The following is a 21,692-nucleotide window of genomic DNA, read 5'->3' on the forward strand; positions in this document are numbered from 1 at the left end:
GAAATCACATTAACGAAGCATAATGAACACGGCTACAGAAATTCGTAAACGTTACAAATATAGATTGAAAAAATAAGCAGTTAATTCGGTAGGTAAATAACGGGTGATTTTTTAAGAGGTATAGGATTTGATTTTCAAAAAAAACACAAAAAACTTGAAAATGTTGATGTAATCTATAATGGAATTGATAAAACGATCAATATAATTTAATGTTTGAAGATGATTTCATGCAAATGATGGCCGCGGCTCCAGTTTAGATGGCCCATTCGCAAGGCCTAATTTCGTCACACTCTCTACAACATATCGGCCCGTATATCACGAATACTTAAATTAATATTGGCTACCAGTGCGTCAATCGTTGCTGGTTTATCCCTGTAGGCATAAGAAATAGTCCAAAGGCGTTTGATCACGCGATCTAGGCGGCCAATCGACGGGCCCAAAACGTGAGATAAACTGTTCGCCGAAGGCGGCTCTCAATTGGGCTATTATTTCGCGTGCCGTGTGGCATGTGGCACCGTCTTTTTGAAACCACGTGTGAGGCATGTCCAATTCTTCCATTTTAAGCAAAAAGAAATAAAATCGCCAATCGATGAAGTGCATCGCGCACTTCTTAACCGACTTCACACTCTCTTAACCGAGCATGCATTTTGATAGTAAAATTCAATAATTTGCAAGCGTTGTTCGTTCGTAAGTCGATTCATGGTTAAATTATAGACCAAACTGAACAAGTTTGATAAAGACACAAGACACGATTCACGCGTGATCTATCAAAAACAGTATTGCCAAAAAGAAACCAGCAAAAAAATCACCCTATAGTTCCCAATAAAATAGTCACACTTTTTCAAAAAGCAAATATGTAGATACTTACCTCAATAATTTTGTTAAAATAAATCAATTCTAAAATCTGAATGGATAGCGAGCCACGTAACCACGTTGATTCAAGTTTCGGTTACATTGACAACCCGATACCACAATTATTGAATGAAATAATTGAAACAATGAATGAATAAATATACTTACAAATCTTCCAACATTGGCAAGAGCGAGATAGCAGGCGGCAGTTCACTTAACATGTTATCTTCAAGACGCCTGTCAACAAAGAAAACATAATATAAGACTACATACTTAAAATATAAAGAAATTCATTTACCATATCAGAAACACCATTTAAAGGTGTTCATTTAAAACAGTAAAGTATTTAACACACAGTTTCTTTTCGCTAAAAGACTAATAAATGTGTACTTTATCTTTTCCACTTCATACGTAAATACTTATTTCTCAAGAAGTTTTCAACATTCAAAAAGAAGGCAATTAGGAATTGAAAGACCCGTTCTGTACACGTCCTGCTTTTAAAAAAAACTGATAAAGAAAAATGTGTTCAAAATATATCATTTGAAAAAGTGCCTTTTATAATGATAAAATATAGGTTTCAAAAACAACTTATAATAAATTGATGTTTATTTTATTTATTTATTTAAGCCTTTATTGCTGATACAAACACACATATAAAACTAAATCTATATTTAATCAGATTTTCCGGTTTGGTGATCAGCGTGTCTTGTGACACATAGGCCTCTTCCAGCCGCTTCCACTCATTTCTATTCTTCGCCTGGTCCATACTATTCCACCAATCTTTTTAATATCATCTAACCATCTCTTCACTTGTCTACCTTTCTTTCTTTTTCCATCACGTGGTTGCCATTCTATTAATAGTGTCCATTTCGTTTTACTGTCCCTAGTCATGTGTCCCGTCCATTGCCCATTTTAGTTGCCTTATTTTCTTTATTATATTTTCCATATTTGCTTTTACAATTCAATTACTGGAGACGAACAAGAAACATCATGTTTTCAATCTATACTAAAACAATAACTCAACCGCTATGAATAACATTATTAAGTACCTACATTTAACAGTCAGTATTTCTGAGCTAGGGTTCTCATCAAAGTTTCGGACAAATGTTTTACTTGCAAACCTAAACAAACGTCATAACTCTTATCCACAACTTATTTTGTAAATTTCAGAAACGGCTTTATGTGTGTTTATTTTACCCAAAAATTACACCAAGTCGTTGTTCCATTTTCACATAATGAAATCGTCAGATTTATTATATCAGAACTGCGTTAAATATTAAAGCAAAGAGTCTTCCTTCTCATTAATAATGAGCGGTTAATAAACGAGGACAAAGTATGAATACATCTGAATGTAAGCAGGGAAGTGTTCATCACACACATTAAGATTTGTATTGTATACTGATAATGGCGAAGAAAACATCATCATTTGGAAAATAATACATGAATACATCCATTTGAGACGGAACTATAGCTTTTTGTTTCTTGTTAAATAGCAGTTACATTGATATCAATACAGCTCAAACAGACCTATTGTTTATCTCAAATAATCTCCGAGATTGTTGGCAAATAATATGTGATAAATCCAGAATCTATTGTGGCGAAATATGCTTTTGATATGTTGATGGTTTGTTTATGAAGGAGACGGGTAGGGCATTGGTAACATGTGTTGCCTCTATGCTTCTTTGTGTCGATGAGAAATAGAAAACGGGTCAAGTATGAAGAATTGCGACGTGTCTATGGTATAACAATATCCTTATAAGTCGTTGTGGGTGTTATAGCCAAAGGAAATGGAGCTACAGGTCTTTTATATGAAATATTTACCGTAAAAATAGTTTGATACTACTGCTGAAATCAAAATAACCTTTTTGTTGTCCGATGCTAACTAACTGTATGATATCATTAAAAATATTTTTATTTCTCATGTGCTTACACTTAACACATGTTGCGTGTAAAATATTTCATATTAAATTTAATTAATATTTTAGTATAGAGCAACAAACTATAAAAATCCCCAGACTAATAAAATAACAGCAGTGTAACCCAAGCCGAGGTACTAACGAGGAACATTATTCAACTGTGCACGCAATTTAGGAAAAAATCTCTTAGTTTATGGCCACTATAACTCATAAATCTTTAATATTTTTCTCGACGGGTGCAAATAAGGTGAAGAATTGCAGCGATGTTATTATTGCGGGGTCTTAGAAGAAATTGTTTGGAGGGAGTGCGTAGGGCTTGGGAACAAGCGAATTGTTTTTTTTTGTCTCTACATTATTTAATCATATAGATTGTATCTGTAAAGTAGAATAAAATAATAGTTAATTTACATCAATATCAATTAATGTAGGTATAGGTCGAGATTTAATCTAAAAATAACTGGTTGATTGATAGTTGCCTGTAAAATCTGAGTCAAAAAGTTAATATTTAGGCTATACGAAAAACATCTTACACACAAAACATCTCACATTCATAAACATACCTATTTACAACACATATATGACTTAAAACTATAATAATAATTAAAAAAAACGTATCAAATGTTTAAAATTCTATTTCATTAGGTTTAGTGGCCCCGCCTGAAATAGTGCAGCGATCGTTAGTCGCAGAAACTTCCGGGATGTTAAACTACTGCCACATTATTAGCAACTAATGTGATCAATGAATGGTTAAGGGACCACGTGTGCTCTTTATTACTGAGGTTACTTGCTTGTGTAGCATCTCGTATGTCTTTCGTGTTGAAAATAAAGAGATTGTTTGAATGCTTGTTTTAATACCATATTAGGACTGTTTTGATGCATTGATATTATAATTGTGTTTGGATACATTTTATATTGTATCTGTATTGAATATCTGTAAAGATCTATGTTAATCATAATCAAAAGGTAAATAAAACAAAAACAATATTCAAAGAAAAATTAAACAATATGGGCGCTAAACTCGCTTTTCTCCATCCGCAAAATACACAAATATGGTATACGATTAGTAATTTTCATGAACTAATATGGACCACGGTAACGTTCAGTGTTTTAATAAACATACACCCACGTTTGATCCCAATCAAGGGTGCGATTAGATTATATATTAACGTTAAATAGACCAAGGTGAAGAGTATTTGTATTATTACATCCTTGAGTACGGTTTTTGTTATGTAAACAAAGAATAAAACAAGAATTACCATGTTTTATGTCAGCCATGAACTTCTACTAAATCATTTAATTAAATAAGAATAACATTAGTTATGGGTACAATTTATAGATTGAAATTAAAGATTAGGTAAGTATATGATAATTGATAGAGGAAAGAATACGATAGAAACAGAAGAAAAGAACTATGTAGTTAGATCGTATTTTACACCTCAAATTTTTAAATGATTAGGAAAATGTAACTGTGATTGATAATAAATTTTGGATATAAATAACGGTAGTAAAAGACGAGTTATGGACGGAACTATTGTTCAGGCGGTTCTTTCCTTTTAATGAGAAAAGTGGAAGATTTATTTTTCGTAGACGATAGAAGTATTATACAAATTCTATTGTCTATATTGATTCTATTGATTGTGTGAATATTTTATTCAGTCTACCTACATTGAATATAAATTGCTCTTACAGGAAATATGTGAAAACTTACGAGACAGGATTTGACATACGAGATTCTTACACTCCAATTCTCTTTCTGCTATCTCGAATTATTCAAATCTTGTTGATTCCCTTCTTTTGTTACAAGTTTTCTACTTTGCTTACTATACAAAGAAGACAGTCTATGTCCTTGAAGTTCTACTGTAGAACATTGCATGTTACCCCTCTGTGAATAGTGTAATTACAAGTCAGCGTAAACTTTTAGTTAGGGAGTAATTAAAATAATTCGTACGCCGTAAATCACGCGATAGCGTCTTATCTAACGTCAGCTTAATGCGACCCGGCGGGAAAATAAAAATAAGCATGATAGATTGCGTCAATTCTGCTTTCCATTTATCTAAATTGCTTGAAGAGGCGCAATGGATGTAACAACATGGCTGCGATAGTGAAATAAATTTTTATGATGTTAGACACACTATCGCAGAGTCGCAAAATATTATCGTCAAACAACTGTAAATTTTTATTGCCTTTTATAATTGAACTGAAAACGTAGCAACTAGCAAAGCACATTACATATTAACGATATGGAACATAAAATTGAACTTAAGTATTATGAAGCCAAAAACATGACGATAAATTAAAATAGATGGCCCACTCTGACGATAAATTTACTCTGCCGAATGCGGCAGAGAGGCTGTGTTTTATTCAAGCAAATAAATTACCACATAATAATAGTCACTTAAGACTTGTGTTATTTTGTTTACTCTTGTCTGGGACTGTCCCCTTTCTAGTCTGGATCGAGTTCAAATTTCGTGGCCTCTCTATAAAGTTTAAATTATATTCCGAAGTATTTTCCTTGAAAGAATATCTGGTTTTTATTCTACAGTGCGATTGTTATGTTATTTTTTTGTACAGAGAAAAACTATATAGTTAATAATAATCATAAAACGATTTTATGAAGCGGAGACAGAAAATCGATACATATTTCGGGATACGAGTAAACGTTACTTTATATTATGTCGTATGTGCGTTTATCTATATCTTTATTTGTACCAAACTACGGTATACGGTATTATAACATTTATCCTTATACTAGTCGATTGTCATGGCTTCGCCTGTGTTGAACCGGGATATAGCGGAATATATGCCTATGATTTGCCTTTGATACATCGTTAAAGATGGCAAGAAAAAATAAGATTTTTTAAAATCTGACGAGTACTTTTGAGTTATATCTTCGTAACAAATACTCAATCAAATCCACCTCTTTACAATACTGGCAGTTAATTATTGTTTTTTACACAAATTTCATTACATTTAAAGTCATGCATTTGAAATAAAAGTACTTACAGCACGCGCAGCGCCGGCGTGTTAACAAAAGCGTTCTGGTCGATGTACGTGATGCGGTTGCGTTTCAGGACCCTGTTGATAATAATACAATCGTTATTTTGCTTTTAACAGGCCATTTTAAAATTATCCTTTCAGTACGGAACCCTTAAAATAAATAATGGTTACAATTTCCCGCTTTTTGGGACACTTATCAAAAACTATACCAACCAAACGTAATATATCTACAGACTACATAAAATTACATATTCTGTATCTGTATGATGCTGATAATCAAAAAAAGCAAAAATAAGTAAATTGTATTTGCCATGGTAAACTGAATGTCGATATCTACGTTTCCTCCCCTATTTATGAAAAACACTGAAAATGGGTTGAGTCCAAACGTATTGCTAACGTATTGCTCAAAAACAAGGAAATACATATTTCATGATATTTATAAATGATGAAATTAGATATACCTAATGATGATTATGAAAGAATCTATAGAAGAATTTTAGTGAAATACCGTTATGTATTAATTTGTTCTGAAAATCATTCCGATCGTTTAATTAATATTAATAAGCTCATTGACCACTTAATTATTACATTCTGAATTTTTCCCTTTAAACAATCTTAATTAATTAAAATCAACGTAGAAACATGTAATTATATTAAATTACATAAAGTACCTACAGGTTTCAAAGAAATGCCACTGTCATTACTTGAATATGTGTAGGTATAATTGTTAGAAAATTATGCTTGAATTAATTGCCGTAAAAGTTTCGCACAGACTCCATTAATTTTATGTTTATTGTATAACAATTAAAACCCTATTATCTGCATTAACAGTTGCTATCTTGACTTACTTATTCTAATAATACATAGTTGCTTTTCACATAGAATTTAATGTTTTCTTAGCTACTTCAGTCTTCATTGTTGACTGAATTCTTACAATGATCAAAAATATTTTTATACGAAATCAAAATGTTGTAACATTTTGATTTCGATTACATTTTGGTTCAACAAATATCTCAGTATTGACTATGAACCTCCAGTACATATTATACATATTATTATCTGTGCCCAAACCAATAGTTGCGAATACGATTTTTGTAGCAATAAGCCGTACTATCTTATTTTGGATTGCGCTCACAGCGACGGGACGCCTCTATTATGGTAATACAGTCAATAAAAGGAATATTTATATGTGTACAAATTATAGGTTTGCCCCTTGGCCCTTGTGTTTGGGATTCATTGATTTATATTACTCGAAATAAATATGAAATTCAGTGCGCTGTGCGGTGCTGAATATGTAAGCTTTTCATACAGTTAGCATATAATAAATGAAATAAATTAATACCTATCATAGATGAAACACTTGATCATTATTATTATATCGTCACATGTAAATATATTATAAATAGTATTTATAACAACAAAAAATAACATTCTGCATAGCCAGCTACGCAGACTAACAGAAAGTGAACAGAAAGCTCTGTTATTGAAATTAATTTGGTAATATTTCTAAAAAAAGAATTCACTATATTTTTGGCGGATGGTAAAATTCTACATTTTACAGAAAACACAATTTTTATAAGAATCAATTTCAACCTGAGAAAATATTCTATACATATAAAAAGAGACCGTAATCGTATAAAAACATAAAGTGATATAAACAAGGCTTTACGTCAAACAACGCATCAAATCCGTTGGATTATGTGCAAATTGTGGTTTATAACTCGATTTATCGCGAATGTTCTCTCACATCATTAAATAAAATCAAACCAGGATGTACAATATATCCACATTACCAATAATTTACTTTTCTTTCATACAAAGGTTTGTTGCAAAGGTTATTAATACATTTTACATCTATATCTAATCTAAAACTGACCAAGACTTGTACTTTATCGAACTATATAATTGGCTAAATATAATTATTTTTATGTGAACAGCATTGTTCTGTTGTATATATCGAATAATATAATTTCTAATAAATTAGTTGATTTGAGCTTTTGAAACATATTCTTCAACTCATGTATTTTTGCCTATATGCTATCTACTTTGAATGCTATTAACAATTACGCGCTAGTGTACAAGCCCATCCAGTTACTATAGTCTATACCAACATAATATATTATTTACACAAACTTAATAAAAGTCTAGTCTCATAAACAGCGAATAAAAAGTGGTTTCAGGATTCACGAGGGCTATATTGGCAACTTTACGAGCGTCCATCAGCACGCTTGTTACTGTACCAACGGACTGACAAACTGTTCAATATTCAATGTATGAAAACGTATGGTAAATGATTCACTTCAAAGCATTCATTCTGGAGTACTATTTCAGGGTAACTTAATAAAATATAGTAAGGCTAAATTGTATGTAGATTGATTGAGGCTATGGCGTGATTGAGTTACATTCAATCGGCAAATTAAGATTTGTAATAACAACCGTAAGATTGTATCAAGTAGGTCTTTATTAAATTCAACTTTAAGGAATAACAAAAAAGCATCGTTATTCGGTGTTGAAATGAGACAATGCTTTAATTGTTAAAAAAATATCTTCGTCGTTTTAATACTCATTTTCGTCCTATGTCAATCTTTGAACATAAACAAAGTCGAGGCACAGTTGAGGAGTTTTGCAATTCTCTAGAAGTTTTATGAAGACATATAAAATAAAAGCTTTTTTATTTCGAAAAATGATTAAACACTTTTCTACAAAATTGTTACCAACCTAAAATAAGATTTATCTCATGGTAATAAATGACAGAATGTACCTAAGTACTTATACCTAGTAGTCCAAATAATATGATAATAAAATTATTTGACAATTATGTAGCTTGGACTACGCAGTTTGCCTTATAAAAGACAATATTGTATAAACAAGGGACAGAATTTAAACATAAAAATATTTTTATAAACCTTCAAATTAATATAGCGCTCTACAAATGTAGCAGCATGATTTATTCCCAACTTACGACTTCATAAATGACGGTATTTTACGAAAACAATTGGCGACCGTCTGAATTCATCTCAAGGAAAATATCAGAGATAAATCAGTGTCACAGAATGGGGATGATTAAAAAGGGGCAGGACGAGACTATTCACAATTGTCAAATATAACTTTTGCTCTAACTGTGGGGTTAGACGCATACTATAAACATAACTCGGCTAAAGTTAAAGTTAATGGAAGGGTTCTGGTAATCAACAAATCACGTAAAATAATACAAAGTTTTCAGTTTGTGATGTTTGTTACGGAAAGGCTTTGGAGGCATTATATTGTCCAGGATAGAATATGTAAAGTACATACTATAATATATATTTTATAATCAAAATTGGAAAAAGCTCTTCGCAATTATTATCTTCTACTTAATTATCGTAAGAGTAGCGCAAATACCTACATGTTCATTTAGCTTTACAAAAACTTACTTTAATTTGAATCCAACCTCACTTACATTTAAACCGCATCATTGAGTCAAAAAATCTAAGACTAAAAAGCGTAATGCTGTAAACATATTATTGTAAACAAAGTTGACCATTTGGGAATACACACAGACACAATATTGCATAGCACACGTATATAAACGTGTGTGTGTAGGTCGTCAACCCGTGACAATAGCACACAATGGTAAAGGCATTTGTGTTCAAAGGACACTAAATTACGTTTATTGTACCATTGCGAATTGCGCTGAAACCCTCGCAAGTGTTATCTGAAAGATTTTTAACTTTATCTGTGCATTTGATAATTTGAACGTAATATATAGGATACGTTAATAGAGCGTTATTTGTTTTAAGCGCATTTGCTGAAATTTTGAGGTTATTTTTTATTCTTATATTACTTTTGTATGTATTTGAAAAAATTAACCAAATTTAAATTTTGAAACTTGGACTATATTCTAATTTACAACAACAATATAAATATGTATGTACAAGATACAATATGAAAAACTATTTATAAAAATATTACCTTAAAACTCTTCCGAACTAGAATTTAATATAATGCACTAAAACAATTGAAAAACTTCATGAACTATTTTATTAACTACAAATCCAATTGACTGCTCATAAACCATAAACCAGTCATAACATTTACGGCCGCACCAACTTTGACCAGAGATTATATGAAAGATTAATAAAATTTTAAAGTCCCGAAGCAATAAGTGTAGAAGTTATATCTGCTTTATGTCACATTAACGACATCTTTATATCTCGCAATATCGGGACCAGAATAAAATGTTCTCTTAAATTTCTAAATTTAAATTGTAGTTAGTCGCGAGCTGACATTTACTATTCGTCGTTGAAAATGATAGTACAATTTTGGTCGACGTCTAAATAATTCTGGCTTAAAACTGCTTTTTTTGTCAAATTTATTCTTTTACATTTTGTGGTTTTAATTGTAACAAAATTATATTTAAACAATTTTATTGAGATAAATGGATAACCACAGATTATTAAAAAGTAACCGCAATACTGGCCGCAAATAAAAAAAAGAAGAATGTTATTCCATTTTTAAATTACCTATGACGCAAAAGTATTTAGAAAATATGTAATCGTTTTAAAACACCCAAAATAATTTTGTGTAATGAACTAAATTGTTAAATATAATTCGCTAATTTTATTAATTTTAAGTCAAGTCAGTGACCCTCTTCGGCGCAATGTAAGTAGTAATTCTGAAATAATTCAGTCTAAAGTTTCATAAAGCACATAGTTATCACAGTTATTTTGCAATAATATTTTTAATTTCGTAGCAACATGGATCGAATATAAAAGTGCACAGTAATTAATAAAAATAATACTTTGTTACTTGCTCTTTGTATTTATCTAAGTAATTAAACTTTAATTTGAATATTGTTTTTATTTTCTATAAACTAACGTTTATTTATTACAAGTGACGCGATGCGGACGGATTGAAATGATAAGGAAATGATCCTACAAAATTTCATTAAAAATGTTTGTGACATTTTATACCTACTTTCTGAAATACAATCGATATTTGAATAGTAAAGCTTATAAAAATAATATTATAAAAATTAAAAATGCATGATGGATGTAGATTGTAGGTACCTTTGTTTGTATTTTTGTTGATGTGCGAATCATCTACCATTCATGAATAATGACCATTGTTTTTATCTTACGGTGCAAATGCACAACAATGGTGATAAAAACTACACTGAATAAGAGTTTTCGTTTACACTAAAAGATCAAGAAATAATGTTCGTGTACGGTTAGATAGAATTTAATAATAAAAAAATTTCCAGTAAACATTCTACTAGTTAAATAAATATTACGATGTAATGTTTAACACTAGAACCACAGTATTACTATATGTATTAAAATATTGTAATATACTGTGCTAGAACGCTGACGCGGTTGACATAGGTCACCCAGTGTATTATATTGCTAAATATTTGAAGTGAAACTTCTTTATCGGGGGTGGACAAAAATTTTGTGAGACATTTTTTGCGTTACGCCGCGCGCGTTACATTTTTTGCGTTACGCCGCGCGCGTTACATTTTTGCGTTACGCCGTACTCGTGACATTTTTTTTCTTATCCCTACCACGCGTGATTCGACGTATACTTTCTCCAGCGGAGTAGGGATATCGTATCGTTTTAACGTACGTCCTACCACTTTACTTGACCGTTTTTCTATTGCACTCGTATTTATTTCCAACGCTCTATGGTGACGTGATAATATTATATTAAAGTGATCAGCACAATCAAAGTGTTTATTTTAATTATTCTAATTCCAGTGAATTTAAAAAAAAAGTAAGTAATTACATATCTTTTTCTAATACTTAGGTGTAATTATGGTATTTATTTTTCTAAGTTATTTAAAATTAACCTCACTTTTTGATTGTATTTTACAATTTTTTCAATTTTATTATAATATGTATAGATAATATGTATAGATACACTAGCACGTGGGTGGAATTATGTATAAATTTTTTCTAATACTTGAATGTTATTGTGGTACATATTTATTTTTCTAATTCTAAAATATTTACAGTTATTCTCAGTTTATGATTGAATTTTTTAAAACACCAACACGTGGGCGTGATCATGTTATTTATTTTTCAAGTTATTTAAGCTTAACCTCTGTCTTAATATGTATATATTATGTACTATGTGCGTCATTAATTTCTGACTGTTTCGAGATTTGATGCAAAATAAAACAGTGTGTATGTTATAGGCAAACTCCGAAGCTCCGGCGCTCCTAGGTTGGACTGGTCAATCCTCAGGTCACACTGAATGACTTAGTCAAAGCCCAAACAAATGTAAATTTTCGGCCTTTGACTAAACAATTTTCGTCAAACTTGGGAGAGACTAATTTGGTCAGGCAAACGTCAAAACACAATTTTATTAAATCGGGGTTTGACGAGTCAAACTCCGATATAGGTATGAACTATGAAGTGTCTTATCTTCGTATATTTGGAAGCATTTTATCATTTAAGCAGCTTTCAAGTCTTAAAAACCGCTTAACTCTGACAGTTCTGACACCTGATTGGTCAGCTTACGTGATTTTCACTTTTATATTTGAGATGCTTTGAGAGAATGCCGTGTGGCATTAGGCCCGCCTTTTGTACGATGTGCAATAAAGTATAAAATAAATAAATAAATGCTTTGGAATATACGGAGGTTAGTTTGTATAAGATTAAGTATAAAAAAATAACATTTTTAAAATTTTGATGTTTATTGTTTTAATAATTTCTTAAGTAATTAAAATGAAAAATTAATCATTTTTCTAACATGGTGAGGCATTAACTTTAATGTTAATTGTTTTAATAATTTCTTAGGTAATTAAAGTGACAAATTAATCATTTTTCTGACATGGTGAGGCATTTAATGAAAAATGCGTCGACGACCCATTCCTAGTCGGAACACCGCGGTCCGCGAGAGACATTATGAACCTATTTAAACATGTTCAGATCAACGTTTGACCGAGAATTGCAGTCGCTTCTAGGATTGACTAGGCCAAAACCGAAACAGAATAATTTACTTTCGACGTTTGACTGAAAAGTTAGGAGCTCCTGGGTTTGACTAAAAATACTTCAGGCAAAGGGCGAAATTGAATTAATGTATTTCGGGGATTGCCTGATGGCTTTGGCCAAACCTAGGATAAACCAGTCCTTCCGCGAAGAGACTGTGTATCGGACTTTGACTATAACATGTAAATAAAATTAAACAATTGAGTAAAAGTATAATTTCATAGATAACACGTTGAGAAGTTCCCTGTATAAATATATACAGGGTGTCCCGCTTTCGGTATACTAAGCGCGTAGGGACTTGTAGTTTTGCATACACTGATCACATAAAAAATACTTAAATAACAAAATTACGCGAAAAATTTTTTGCTAAATTTTTCCTTAAAATCCATGTATTCGTCTCTAGCTTCGCGCAGCCGGCATATACCGCTTCGCTAATGTGAGTATTTTGTCTATGAAAACATAATCTTAAACGATAGCTCACATGCGGGTGGCAAAGTTGGGCGGTTTGCTTGTTGGGGGTGTACACATGGAATTTTAAGAATTCCTCTATTTAAAAAAAAAATGCGTCTGGAATTTTATAATTATTTTTTACGTACTCAGCGTATGCAAAACTACAAGTCCCTTTGCGCTTAGTATACCGAAAGTGGGACACCCTGTATACATATCTTGTATAAATACATACATAATATGCCTATAGATCTTTACTCAATTGTTTTATTTTATTGATTTTTTACAAATTTTATTTACACACTATTTTATTTTGCACCAAATTTCGAAACAGTCAGAAATTAATGACGCACATATTATATATATACGTTTTAATATAGAATATTTTTTATTTTACAACCTTTACAACTTGATCATTAGGAATTTATTACCTCTATTGTTCGATCAAAAATAAGTTACCGACTTTAAGAAAGTGCCGACAATGTAAGTATAAAATATTTTAGGAGTATACGATAATAAATCTATGACTCACGTAAACACGTGTTTGCTTGATTGGTGTCAGGTATTCAATTATAATTTTATGAATTCAAAATTTATAAGAATAAACCTCAAACTCTCTGTCCAATCAAAATCCGCCTAAGTCGAAATCCTTTATAAGCTGAAAACGGCAGTGGCCGGCGTTAATATTCAAATAGGTAGCGAGGAGCGAAGCGACGAGCATCTTAGGTTAACTTTTGAATTACCGCACGAGCCGAGCGAGCGAAGCGAGCGAGTTGCAGCAGCGGCCGGTGTAAATATTTAAATAGGTAGCGAGGAGCGAAGCGACGAGCATCTTAGGTTAACTTTTGAACTACCGCACGAGCCAAGCGAGCGAAGCGAGCGAGTCGCGGCAGTGGCCGGCGTAAATATTCAAATAGATAGCGAGGAGCGAAGCGACGAGCATCTTAGGTTAACTTTTGAACTACCGCACGAGCCGAGCGAGCGAAGCGAGCGAGTTGCAGCAGCAGCCGGTGTAAATATGTAAATAGGTAGCGAGGAGCGAAGCGACGAGCATCTTAGGTTAACTTTTGAACTACCGCACGAGCCGAGCGAGCGAAGCGAGCGAGTTGCAGCAGCGGCCGGTGTAAATATTTAAGTAGGTAGCGACGAGCGTGTGACTAACGTATTTCTTTAATATTGTATATAGTAAATTATTTTTTGAAAAATAAGGACATAAAGAAGTTTCACTTCTTACGTGTGTACTCTAGTACACGCACACATTTTTTTTTTTTAAAGAATCGTGCTTGAGTGTTGCTGTCTCAGGTATTCCTCAACTACCAATCACCGAACATTTTAGCAGCGCGCCAGCTTCCTTGGTGCAACGAATTGCACCTACGAAGTGCACTCTGTGGTGTAAATTTTAGGCGCGAGCGCTCTAGTGTTAAATAAAAGCGTTACACTAATAAAATTAAGACGGTTAGTCCACTCATCATATTCAAGATCTTAACTTTATAGCCTGAGCCTAAAAGTAATGCGAAAAGTACATAAAATTTTTACGACTAGCTTTAGATTCATTCACTCTTTAGATTATTACTGCTTTGTGAAGCATTACATCTTATTTTATGTTAGACCTTGTCACGAGGAAAATCAAGGACCTAAATCTCGGCATGTAGATTGCAGAATGTAGATAGTTACCTATTTAATTAGATGTAACAATATGTGTGATATATTGGGTTACATATTATAACACTTATTTGTGTTGCTTGTAACACATGTACTACACGTATCACATATCAATATAAACGGTTGTTTTTCTAGGTATTAAAATGGATTAGTGTAATAAATTATTTATCAAAACTCTAGTTGAAGCTTTACATTTTCCTAAACTTCACATAATATAATGTTGCGTGCAGCCTGTATCATTGCTTATAGAATTTTGGTTAACCACGTCTGGCTCGCGCTTATCAAATCAATGAACTACAAAATAGCTACGATTTTTAATAAAAAATAAAATGTGTTCTATAAAACATTGACTCCACATTAAACTCTAAAATATATCGGCGATAAATTGAAGAATATCGAACATTTTACAAGCCCGTAAAGAAAATTTCGTTTCACCTCATTACCCCCAAGTATACCGCAGTCTGCTTTAATCAATTCACTCAGGGGTTGAACACGTGAATTCATTTAAATTTATACATCTATCAAACAATTAAATGAATTGGGATCTTATTGTGTTTTACGCCCTGAATGAGTTAATATGTTTCGTCTGGGACTAATCAATTTTAGAATTAATATACCCTCATTAATGCGTACTAAAAATAGATAATTTGTATTATTTTCATATACCTATATTGTGAGGGGATTTTTTAAGGTTTCGGATACATTTGATCCGTGTATTTCACATTTACGGTTTTCTCTTTTTCAAGATTTGTTTTCACAGCAAAAGGAATAGAACCTTGTTACTTGTTATAAATTGACGAACTGATTACGGTTATTTTATTTGCAAATGTTAAGCAAAATTGCATCATATTGTTTCAAAAAACAAGGTTATGTTTCAATACCTACTTCTACTGTTCTATAAAAATCGTAAACTTTTAATATATTTCCCCAAATAAGCCAATTAAATAAAATTTACCATACCAATAGCCGGAAAAACCAACAGCTAGACTAATCGCCACAAACAAATTCCGATAAGCCCCAACGAACGTACCCCAGAATAATTTCCATCATTTCTATGTATTTGCCCCTTGCTTATCGGTCATTCACATTTTATTGCGTCTATAACGATCGGCCATTACTTACAAACAAACAATTGATGTGCATATTAGCTGTGTATCTTAATGACTGTGATTTCAGCAAATGGGAGGCTTAACTGGTACTATTGTTTTGCTAATTTCGATATTAATGGCAATTCAAAGCCAGGGACGGGAGATTAAGCGATTTATGTAGATATGGATGTGCTTGCCAAAGCTATTTCTCTGGATAAAAGCGGTAATAAGGATTCAAATAAATGCATATCTCATCTGGGGATATATCTCACGTTTACAAAAGTCCACAATTAAGTATTCAACAATTAGGTTTAGGTTAAAAAAAATATTTTTTTTTATTGTTGGCTGTTCTACTCGTATAGTATAGACTAGACTAGGTCAAAATCTTGAACAGCTTGGTGAGAAACATATTCAAACCTTTTATTACTTATTAGCCTTTAAGAAATTATTTGAAAAATTCCTAGTTCTAATGGAGTAGTTACACATTACCCATAGCAAGAGACTAGTTATGTATTTACACATAACGAGGACAAAAACACAGCCATAAAGCAGTAATGAGTAAATGAAAGGAATGAAACGCATCGCACATCGACATGCGGTATTTGTGTCAGATCATGCACGGCTCACGAGATGCTTGAGTCAGGGCTTCTTAAACTTTGGCACTTAAAGACCTCCTTAAATATCATATTTTGTTAACATTATAAATCTATGGCGAGGGAGTTGTTCACAGGAGTTGTTTTTATACATTGACTAAGATCTCTGATATAAGAACTTTCTTTGTTACCATAAACCATTATGAATCTTAATAGGCATTTGAAATTTACTCCTTTATTAAAGTATTTAAGCAAGCTTTTATTATTAGCATTACCTACCATTTGTTCAGACATAACATTATGCATATTGTATTGAATTCTATTGTATTTATTTAATTATATACCTATGTACTTGTATATGTCCCAACAGTGGGAATAAAATATCGGTTAATCATATTATGTATATAATATATATCTATAACCAAATGTCTTACATACCTATTAAATATTTTTCATACCTAAATTGTAAATTTATTTGGTTTCGAACTTCATTATTACTCACTGATTCTTTGGGTATAACTTGAAAAAGTTTGAGAAGCTCTACACTGCCCCGCGGACCCGCTCGCCTTCAACATAACATGACATATGAGAACCAGTCACGCACTCACTCGATCAGCATTAGACGCTTTGGTAATTGAGATATTACTGTTCGATTGATACTATTTTTATCAATATACAACCGCAATATAATGAAATTTTCATTATAACGCAGTAAAAATGATATTTTCATATGCTTTTTTTAATAACAATAATAAACTTAAACATGCTTAAACTCAAACGTTCTAATAGACTTTCTTATTGGTCTGTGCCAAACAAAAACGTTTTATTAATAATATAATACTTTTCTTGGACATTGGTTAGTTTGCTCGTTGAATTTTCTTCCATGTTTATCAATATGTTTATCATCTCGTACCATATTAGGTGTGAAGATCTGCTATTTCTATTATATTTCCTTGTAAATTAGAAAAAGGCCAAAATTATAATATATTTAAAAGAAAAACATACACAATAATAACTAATATTATTACTTACAGAGTATGCAGTAGTGGGAGCGAAGGAAGCGATGTGTCCGTCAACTCTGTTATCAAGTTGCTAGCTAGGTTCCTGAAACAAGAGTTAATTACAATATATCGATATATTTCCAACAGTTATTGTACCTATTCTTATGTAAGTATGTTAGTTAAATCTTAAATCTTATTTATTGATCAATCTTTTTTTTGATACATCTATTTTGAATTTTGATGAAGTAGAGAAGAGAGAGTAGAATAAAAGATATTATTATAAAACTAGTATAATGTGCATTTTTTGTATTAAATTGGTTTATTTTAAAATACTTGTTTACTTGTAGTAAAATTATAATATTTTTGTTATGTTTTGCAGGTTTTCCGTGTGATGTGTTTAACTACCCTCAATTTTTTAATAATCATTCCTTTATAATAATTTCATACTATTAGCTAGTTCAATAAAGAAACGAATCTTCAATGGCGGCCAAAGCTGACTTTGACAGATGGTAGGATCAGCAAAAAAGAAAATAAAAATAACATAAATTGATAATTATTTTATTAATTATTTCAAATTGTTTGTTGACAAACTTTTTTGTTATTGTATTTGTGTATTTATATGAATTATCATATTTACGTATACAGAATGTAATAAAATCCCCATAATACTTGTAATAATGCCCATAAAACTGAATAACTTTTCCCAAAGAACATATTTTGTCAAATTCCAAGAAAACATTATTTACTTTCGCAAATGCATAATTGTCATTGTAAATTTATTATAAAAACTATTATAGGGAAAATCAAATACATTTTAGTGATTTTATTTTTCCATTTTTTTTTTGCATACCGTACGGCTGTGTGTGAGCGAGAGGGAATGATAAGCGCCGCCATTGAAGATTCGTTTCTTTAAAGAACTGACTAATACCAAAAATATTTCGTGTCCATTAACATTTCGTTAGATCAAAATAGTTTTAATTGCAATAGCCACAAGTACGTTTATAGTGTAAACGTGACCTACATTGCTATCATAAGACCCTTTATAACGCGCATTGCATTTCAACGGATTATTGAACCTGCAGCCACAGTTATGGTAAGATACTTTGAACTTTTGCTATTTCCTTTGTTTATACTTTTTATTTCAGTATTTTATAATATAACTTTTATTTTTAATCTTAGATCCTAGTTTAACGTTATTGAATATTAAGTAAGAAGGTAGGTAGATCAATTTTTATATCAAGAGGCCTCCCAATCTGGATTGAATTGTGAGCTTTATCATTTAAATTGCCGCTTAAATATCAAATTTAGCTCCTCAAACTATACGGACATTTATTGGTTATTCTCATCTTTTATACAAAGATGACGTATTCATAATATTTATTTTATATTTAACGACTTTCAGAAGCATTTGAATCACTTATATTTATGTTTACACAGGAAGTTTAATGCTGTTTGTTTCAATTCGCACTTACGTGACATTAATTGTAATGGCAACTACGTCCTTGCAACTTCCTTTTAAAATGTATAATGGCGGATGAATTATTTATTCGTATAAAGAAAAAAAAACAAATAAACAAGAAAATAATGATGAGACTGGAGAGGAGAAGGATAAGAAGGGATGTCAAACTTTGGAACATTTATTGTAAAAAAAATGTTGTGTGGTTTTGTGAAACCACGGTAAAAGTGAAACTGTTCGAACGGTTCCGAACACTGCTTTGTGTAGCGCATGTCGCGTGTCGGTCGGCTGCCGAGTAGGTATACCTACTCGGCAGCCGCGATACACGCGACATGCGCTACACAGACCAAAAAGTTTGAGACGATGTAATAAAAGTTTCACTTTAAAACACTATTTACCTATATAATTTCGTTATAAGGTACTTTAAGAATGACCTAGAAAAGTGCTTGACGGGACTATCGATAGGTAAGCGACAAACATAAAAATTTCCACATTAATTTATCTTTCATATTTCGTTCTAAGTAGCACGACTGAAATATTTTATTAAGTAGCTATACTAAAAAGTAATTTAGGAAAATATATCAAAATATTCGAAACCAAACCAAGGCGATTTGCACCAACATTTTCAATAGATAGCATGTTTCGAATGGCTGTTAGACGCAGAATTTAAACGATTTTATGGGTCGGTGAAAAGTGTATGTGCATCGTTTTTCTTTCAGCGGTTTTATGTGACAGTGTGACGTGGACGCCAGCGTGGGCGGCGCGACGGGACGTAGACCTAGCTCGATGCTAGATGTACCTAGGTTCTTGTAGGAAATTACCTTGTTTCAAAGTATTTTTTTTCCAATTATTAGTTAATTTTATGATTTAGGAAACATTTGGGACAGGATTTTCATTACCATAATGATATGAATTCTGAAACGAAATCTGCAAAAAAACCAGAGAAGGCTCTTCACTATGCTATAATTTTTTCTTTTTTGTAAATAATATGTTCATCAACAAATACTTACTTTGTGGGAAAATTTAAATACCATTTACATAATATTATGTATATTTAAACACATTTATTATTACAAGCAACATTAAACTGCGACATCTTTCAAAGCCTCAAAGGCCGGTAAAACAATCGTAATGTTCCCAACGTTGCAGGGCGGCGGTGATCACATCAAGTGCTTTGCTGGTTGCCGTATAAAAACAAAAACAAATCTCTTCTAAGCGGAACAGTACAAAAATCACATGTAGCTTATAAGTTATAACGACCGGTCATTTGTTACCAGTTAAAATAAAGTGTACCTACCATTGTAATATGTTTATATATTTTCTTTTTATATAAGAAAAAAGAGGACATCTAGTCCTGTATATTATGCTGGTGAACCCCTTATCTCGTACTCCATTGACACTGATGGCAGTGAATGGGCGATTTTTCATCAAAGAGGTTAACGACCGAACCTTTGAAAAGGTTTCGTATTGAAAATAAAATTAACTAAAACTAGAAAAGGTGGAATCAAATGTTTAGTGCATATGGTAACTTTTATGTTACAAAATCGATTATGTTGGTAGTTGTTCAGTATCTAAATTGAATATCTTTTGAACCATACATAAAAACTTCTTCACTTGAGTACTGTTTTCATTCTACAAACAATCCAAAGGTTTGTCAAACACTAGCTGTGCCGCGCGAATAATTTTTCTCGAAGAATTTTTCAAATCGGAACAGTAGTTCCTGAGATTAGCGCGTTCAAAAAAAACAAACAAACTCTTCAGCTTCATAATATTATTATTAGTAGAGATAAATCATAGCAATTTGAAAAATCATAACTAGAAACTTTTTATAGGTTACAAATCTAATTTACGCAATTTTTAATTGACCACATTTCACGAAATTACGAAATTTATTTGCGCTCGCAAATTACTTATAACTTTGAGATAAAGTTTGCCGGATTTAATAATAATTTTCATGTCATAAAAGTAATTATACAAGTTATACTAGAAGATTTCTAATTAATATAATTTTTTAACTTTAAAATATGGAACGTAATTTATTTTATTGATTAAAGCTTTTTGACGTAACTAGGTACATATAAATTGGATTTTAATTAATTAACAAATGCTATAATATTACTATCTTAGATTACTATGTAGTTAAACGGATATGGTCTGTTATTTTTAACTTGATTATAGAAGGCATATTTAAAACAGATTCTGCTCAATTATTCGGTGCATTTTATGTTTTTTTAAGTCATTGTAATAATAAATATTTTTATTTAAATATTATCTTATAGTTAATTCTCTTTCATTACTTACAGCGCCTGTAGTCTATTAGTATGAGCCAGGGCGGATGGAATGGCAGTCAGTCGGTTGCGAGCCAGACGAAGCACGCGCAAGCTTTTTATGTCTGACAACACGTTTGCTTCTATGTCTGTTATTAAGTTTTCTTCTGCGGACCTGTGAACAAAAAATGAATATACTTTGATGACGTCACATATTAGGTAGGTCCAATATAGGTCCTAATATTAATAGGTAAAGTAAGTGGGAAAAGAATCAAAGTAACTCTATATTATAGTTAAGCATTAACCTATAAGTAGGTTTATAAGTAAAAAAAATCGAAACAGAACATTAATTATTATTGTTCGGTACAAGTTTCAGGGAAAATTTCGAGTGAAATGATATCATCTTGTTATTGTATTTATTTCTATCGAATTCTAATAAACA

General features: G+C 31.7%; 1 protein-coding gene across 1 annotated transcript in view; it reads right to left on the reverse strand.

Annotated features, from left to right (window-relative positions):
• Nucleotides 1–21,692, reverse strand: part of rk (G-protein coupled receptor rickets) — a 65,993-nt gene that overhangs the window by 15,746 nt on the left and 28,555 nt on the right. Inside the window, exons 4-7 of the mRNA XM_090116702.1 lie at nucleotides 21,285–21,425; nucleotides 17,559–17,630; nucleotides 5,772–5,843; nucleotides 1,021–1,089 (exon numbers count right to left, since the gene is read on the reverse strand). Of these exons, the coding sequence (XP_089972828.1) occupies nucleotides 1,021–1,089; nucleotides 5,772–5,843; nucleotides 17,559–17,630; nucleotides 21,285–21,425 (354 nt within the window). The remainder of the gene's footprint in view (nucleotides 1–1,020; nucleotides 1,090–5,771; nucleotides 5,844–17,558; nucleotides 17,631–21,284; nucleotides 21,426–21,692) is intronic.

Source organism: Colias eurytheme, chromosome 26 (genome assembly GCF_061535395.1).
Source record: "Colias eurytheme isolate Ceu_HAF_F1 chromosome 26, ilColEury1 Martin Lab GWU primary, whole genome shotgun sequence".
Lineage (NCBI taxonomy): Eukaryota > Metazoa > Arthropoda > Insecta > Lepidoptera > Pieridae > Colias > Colias eurytheme.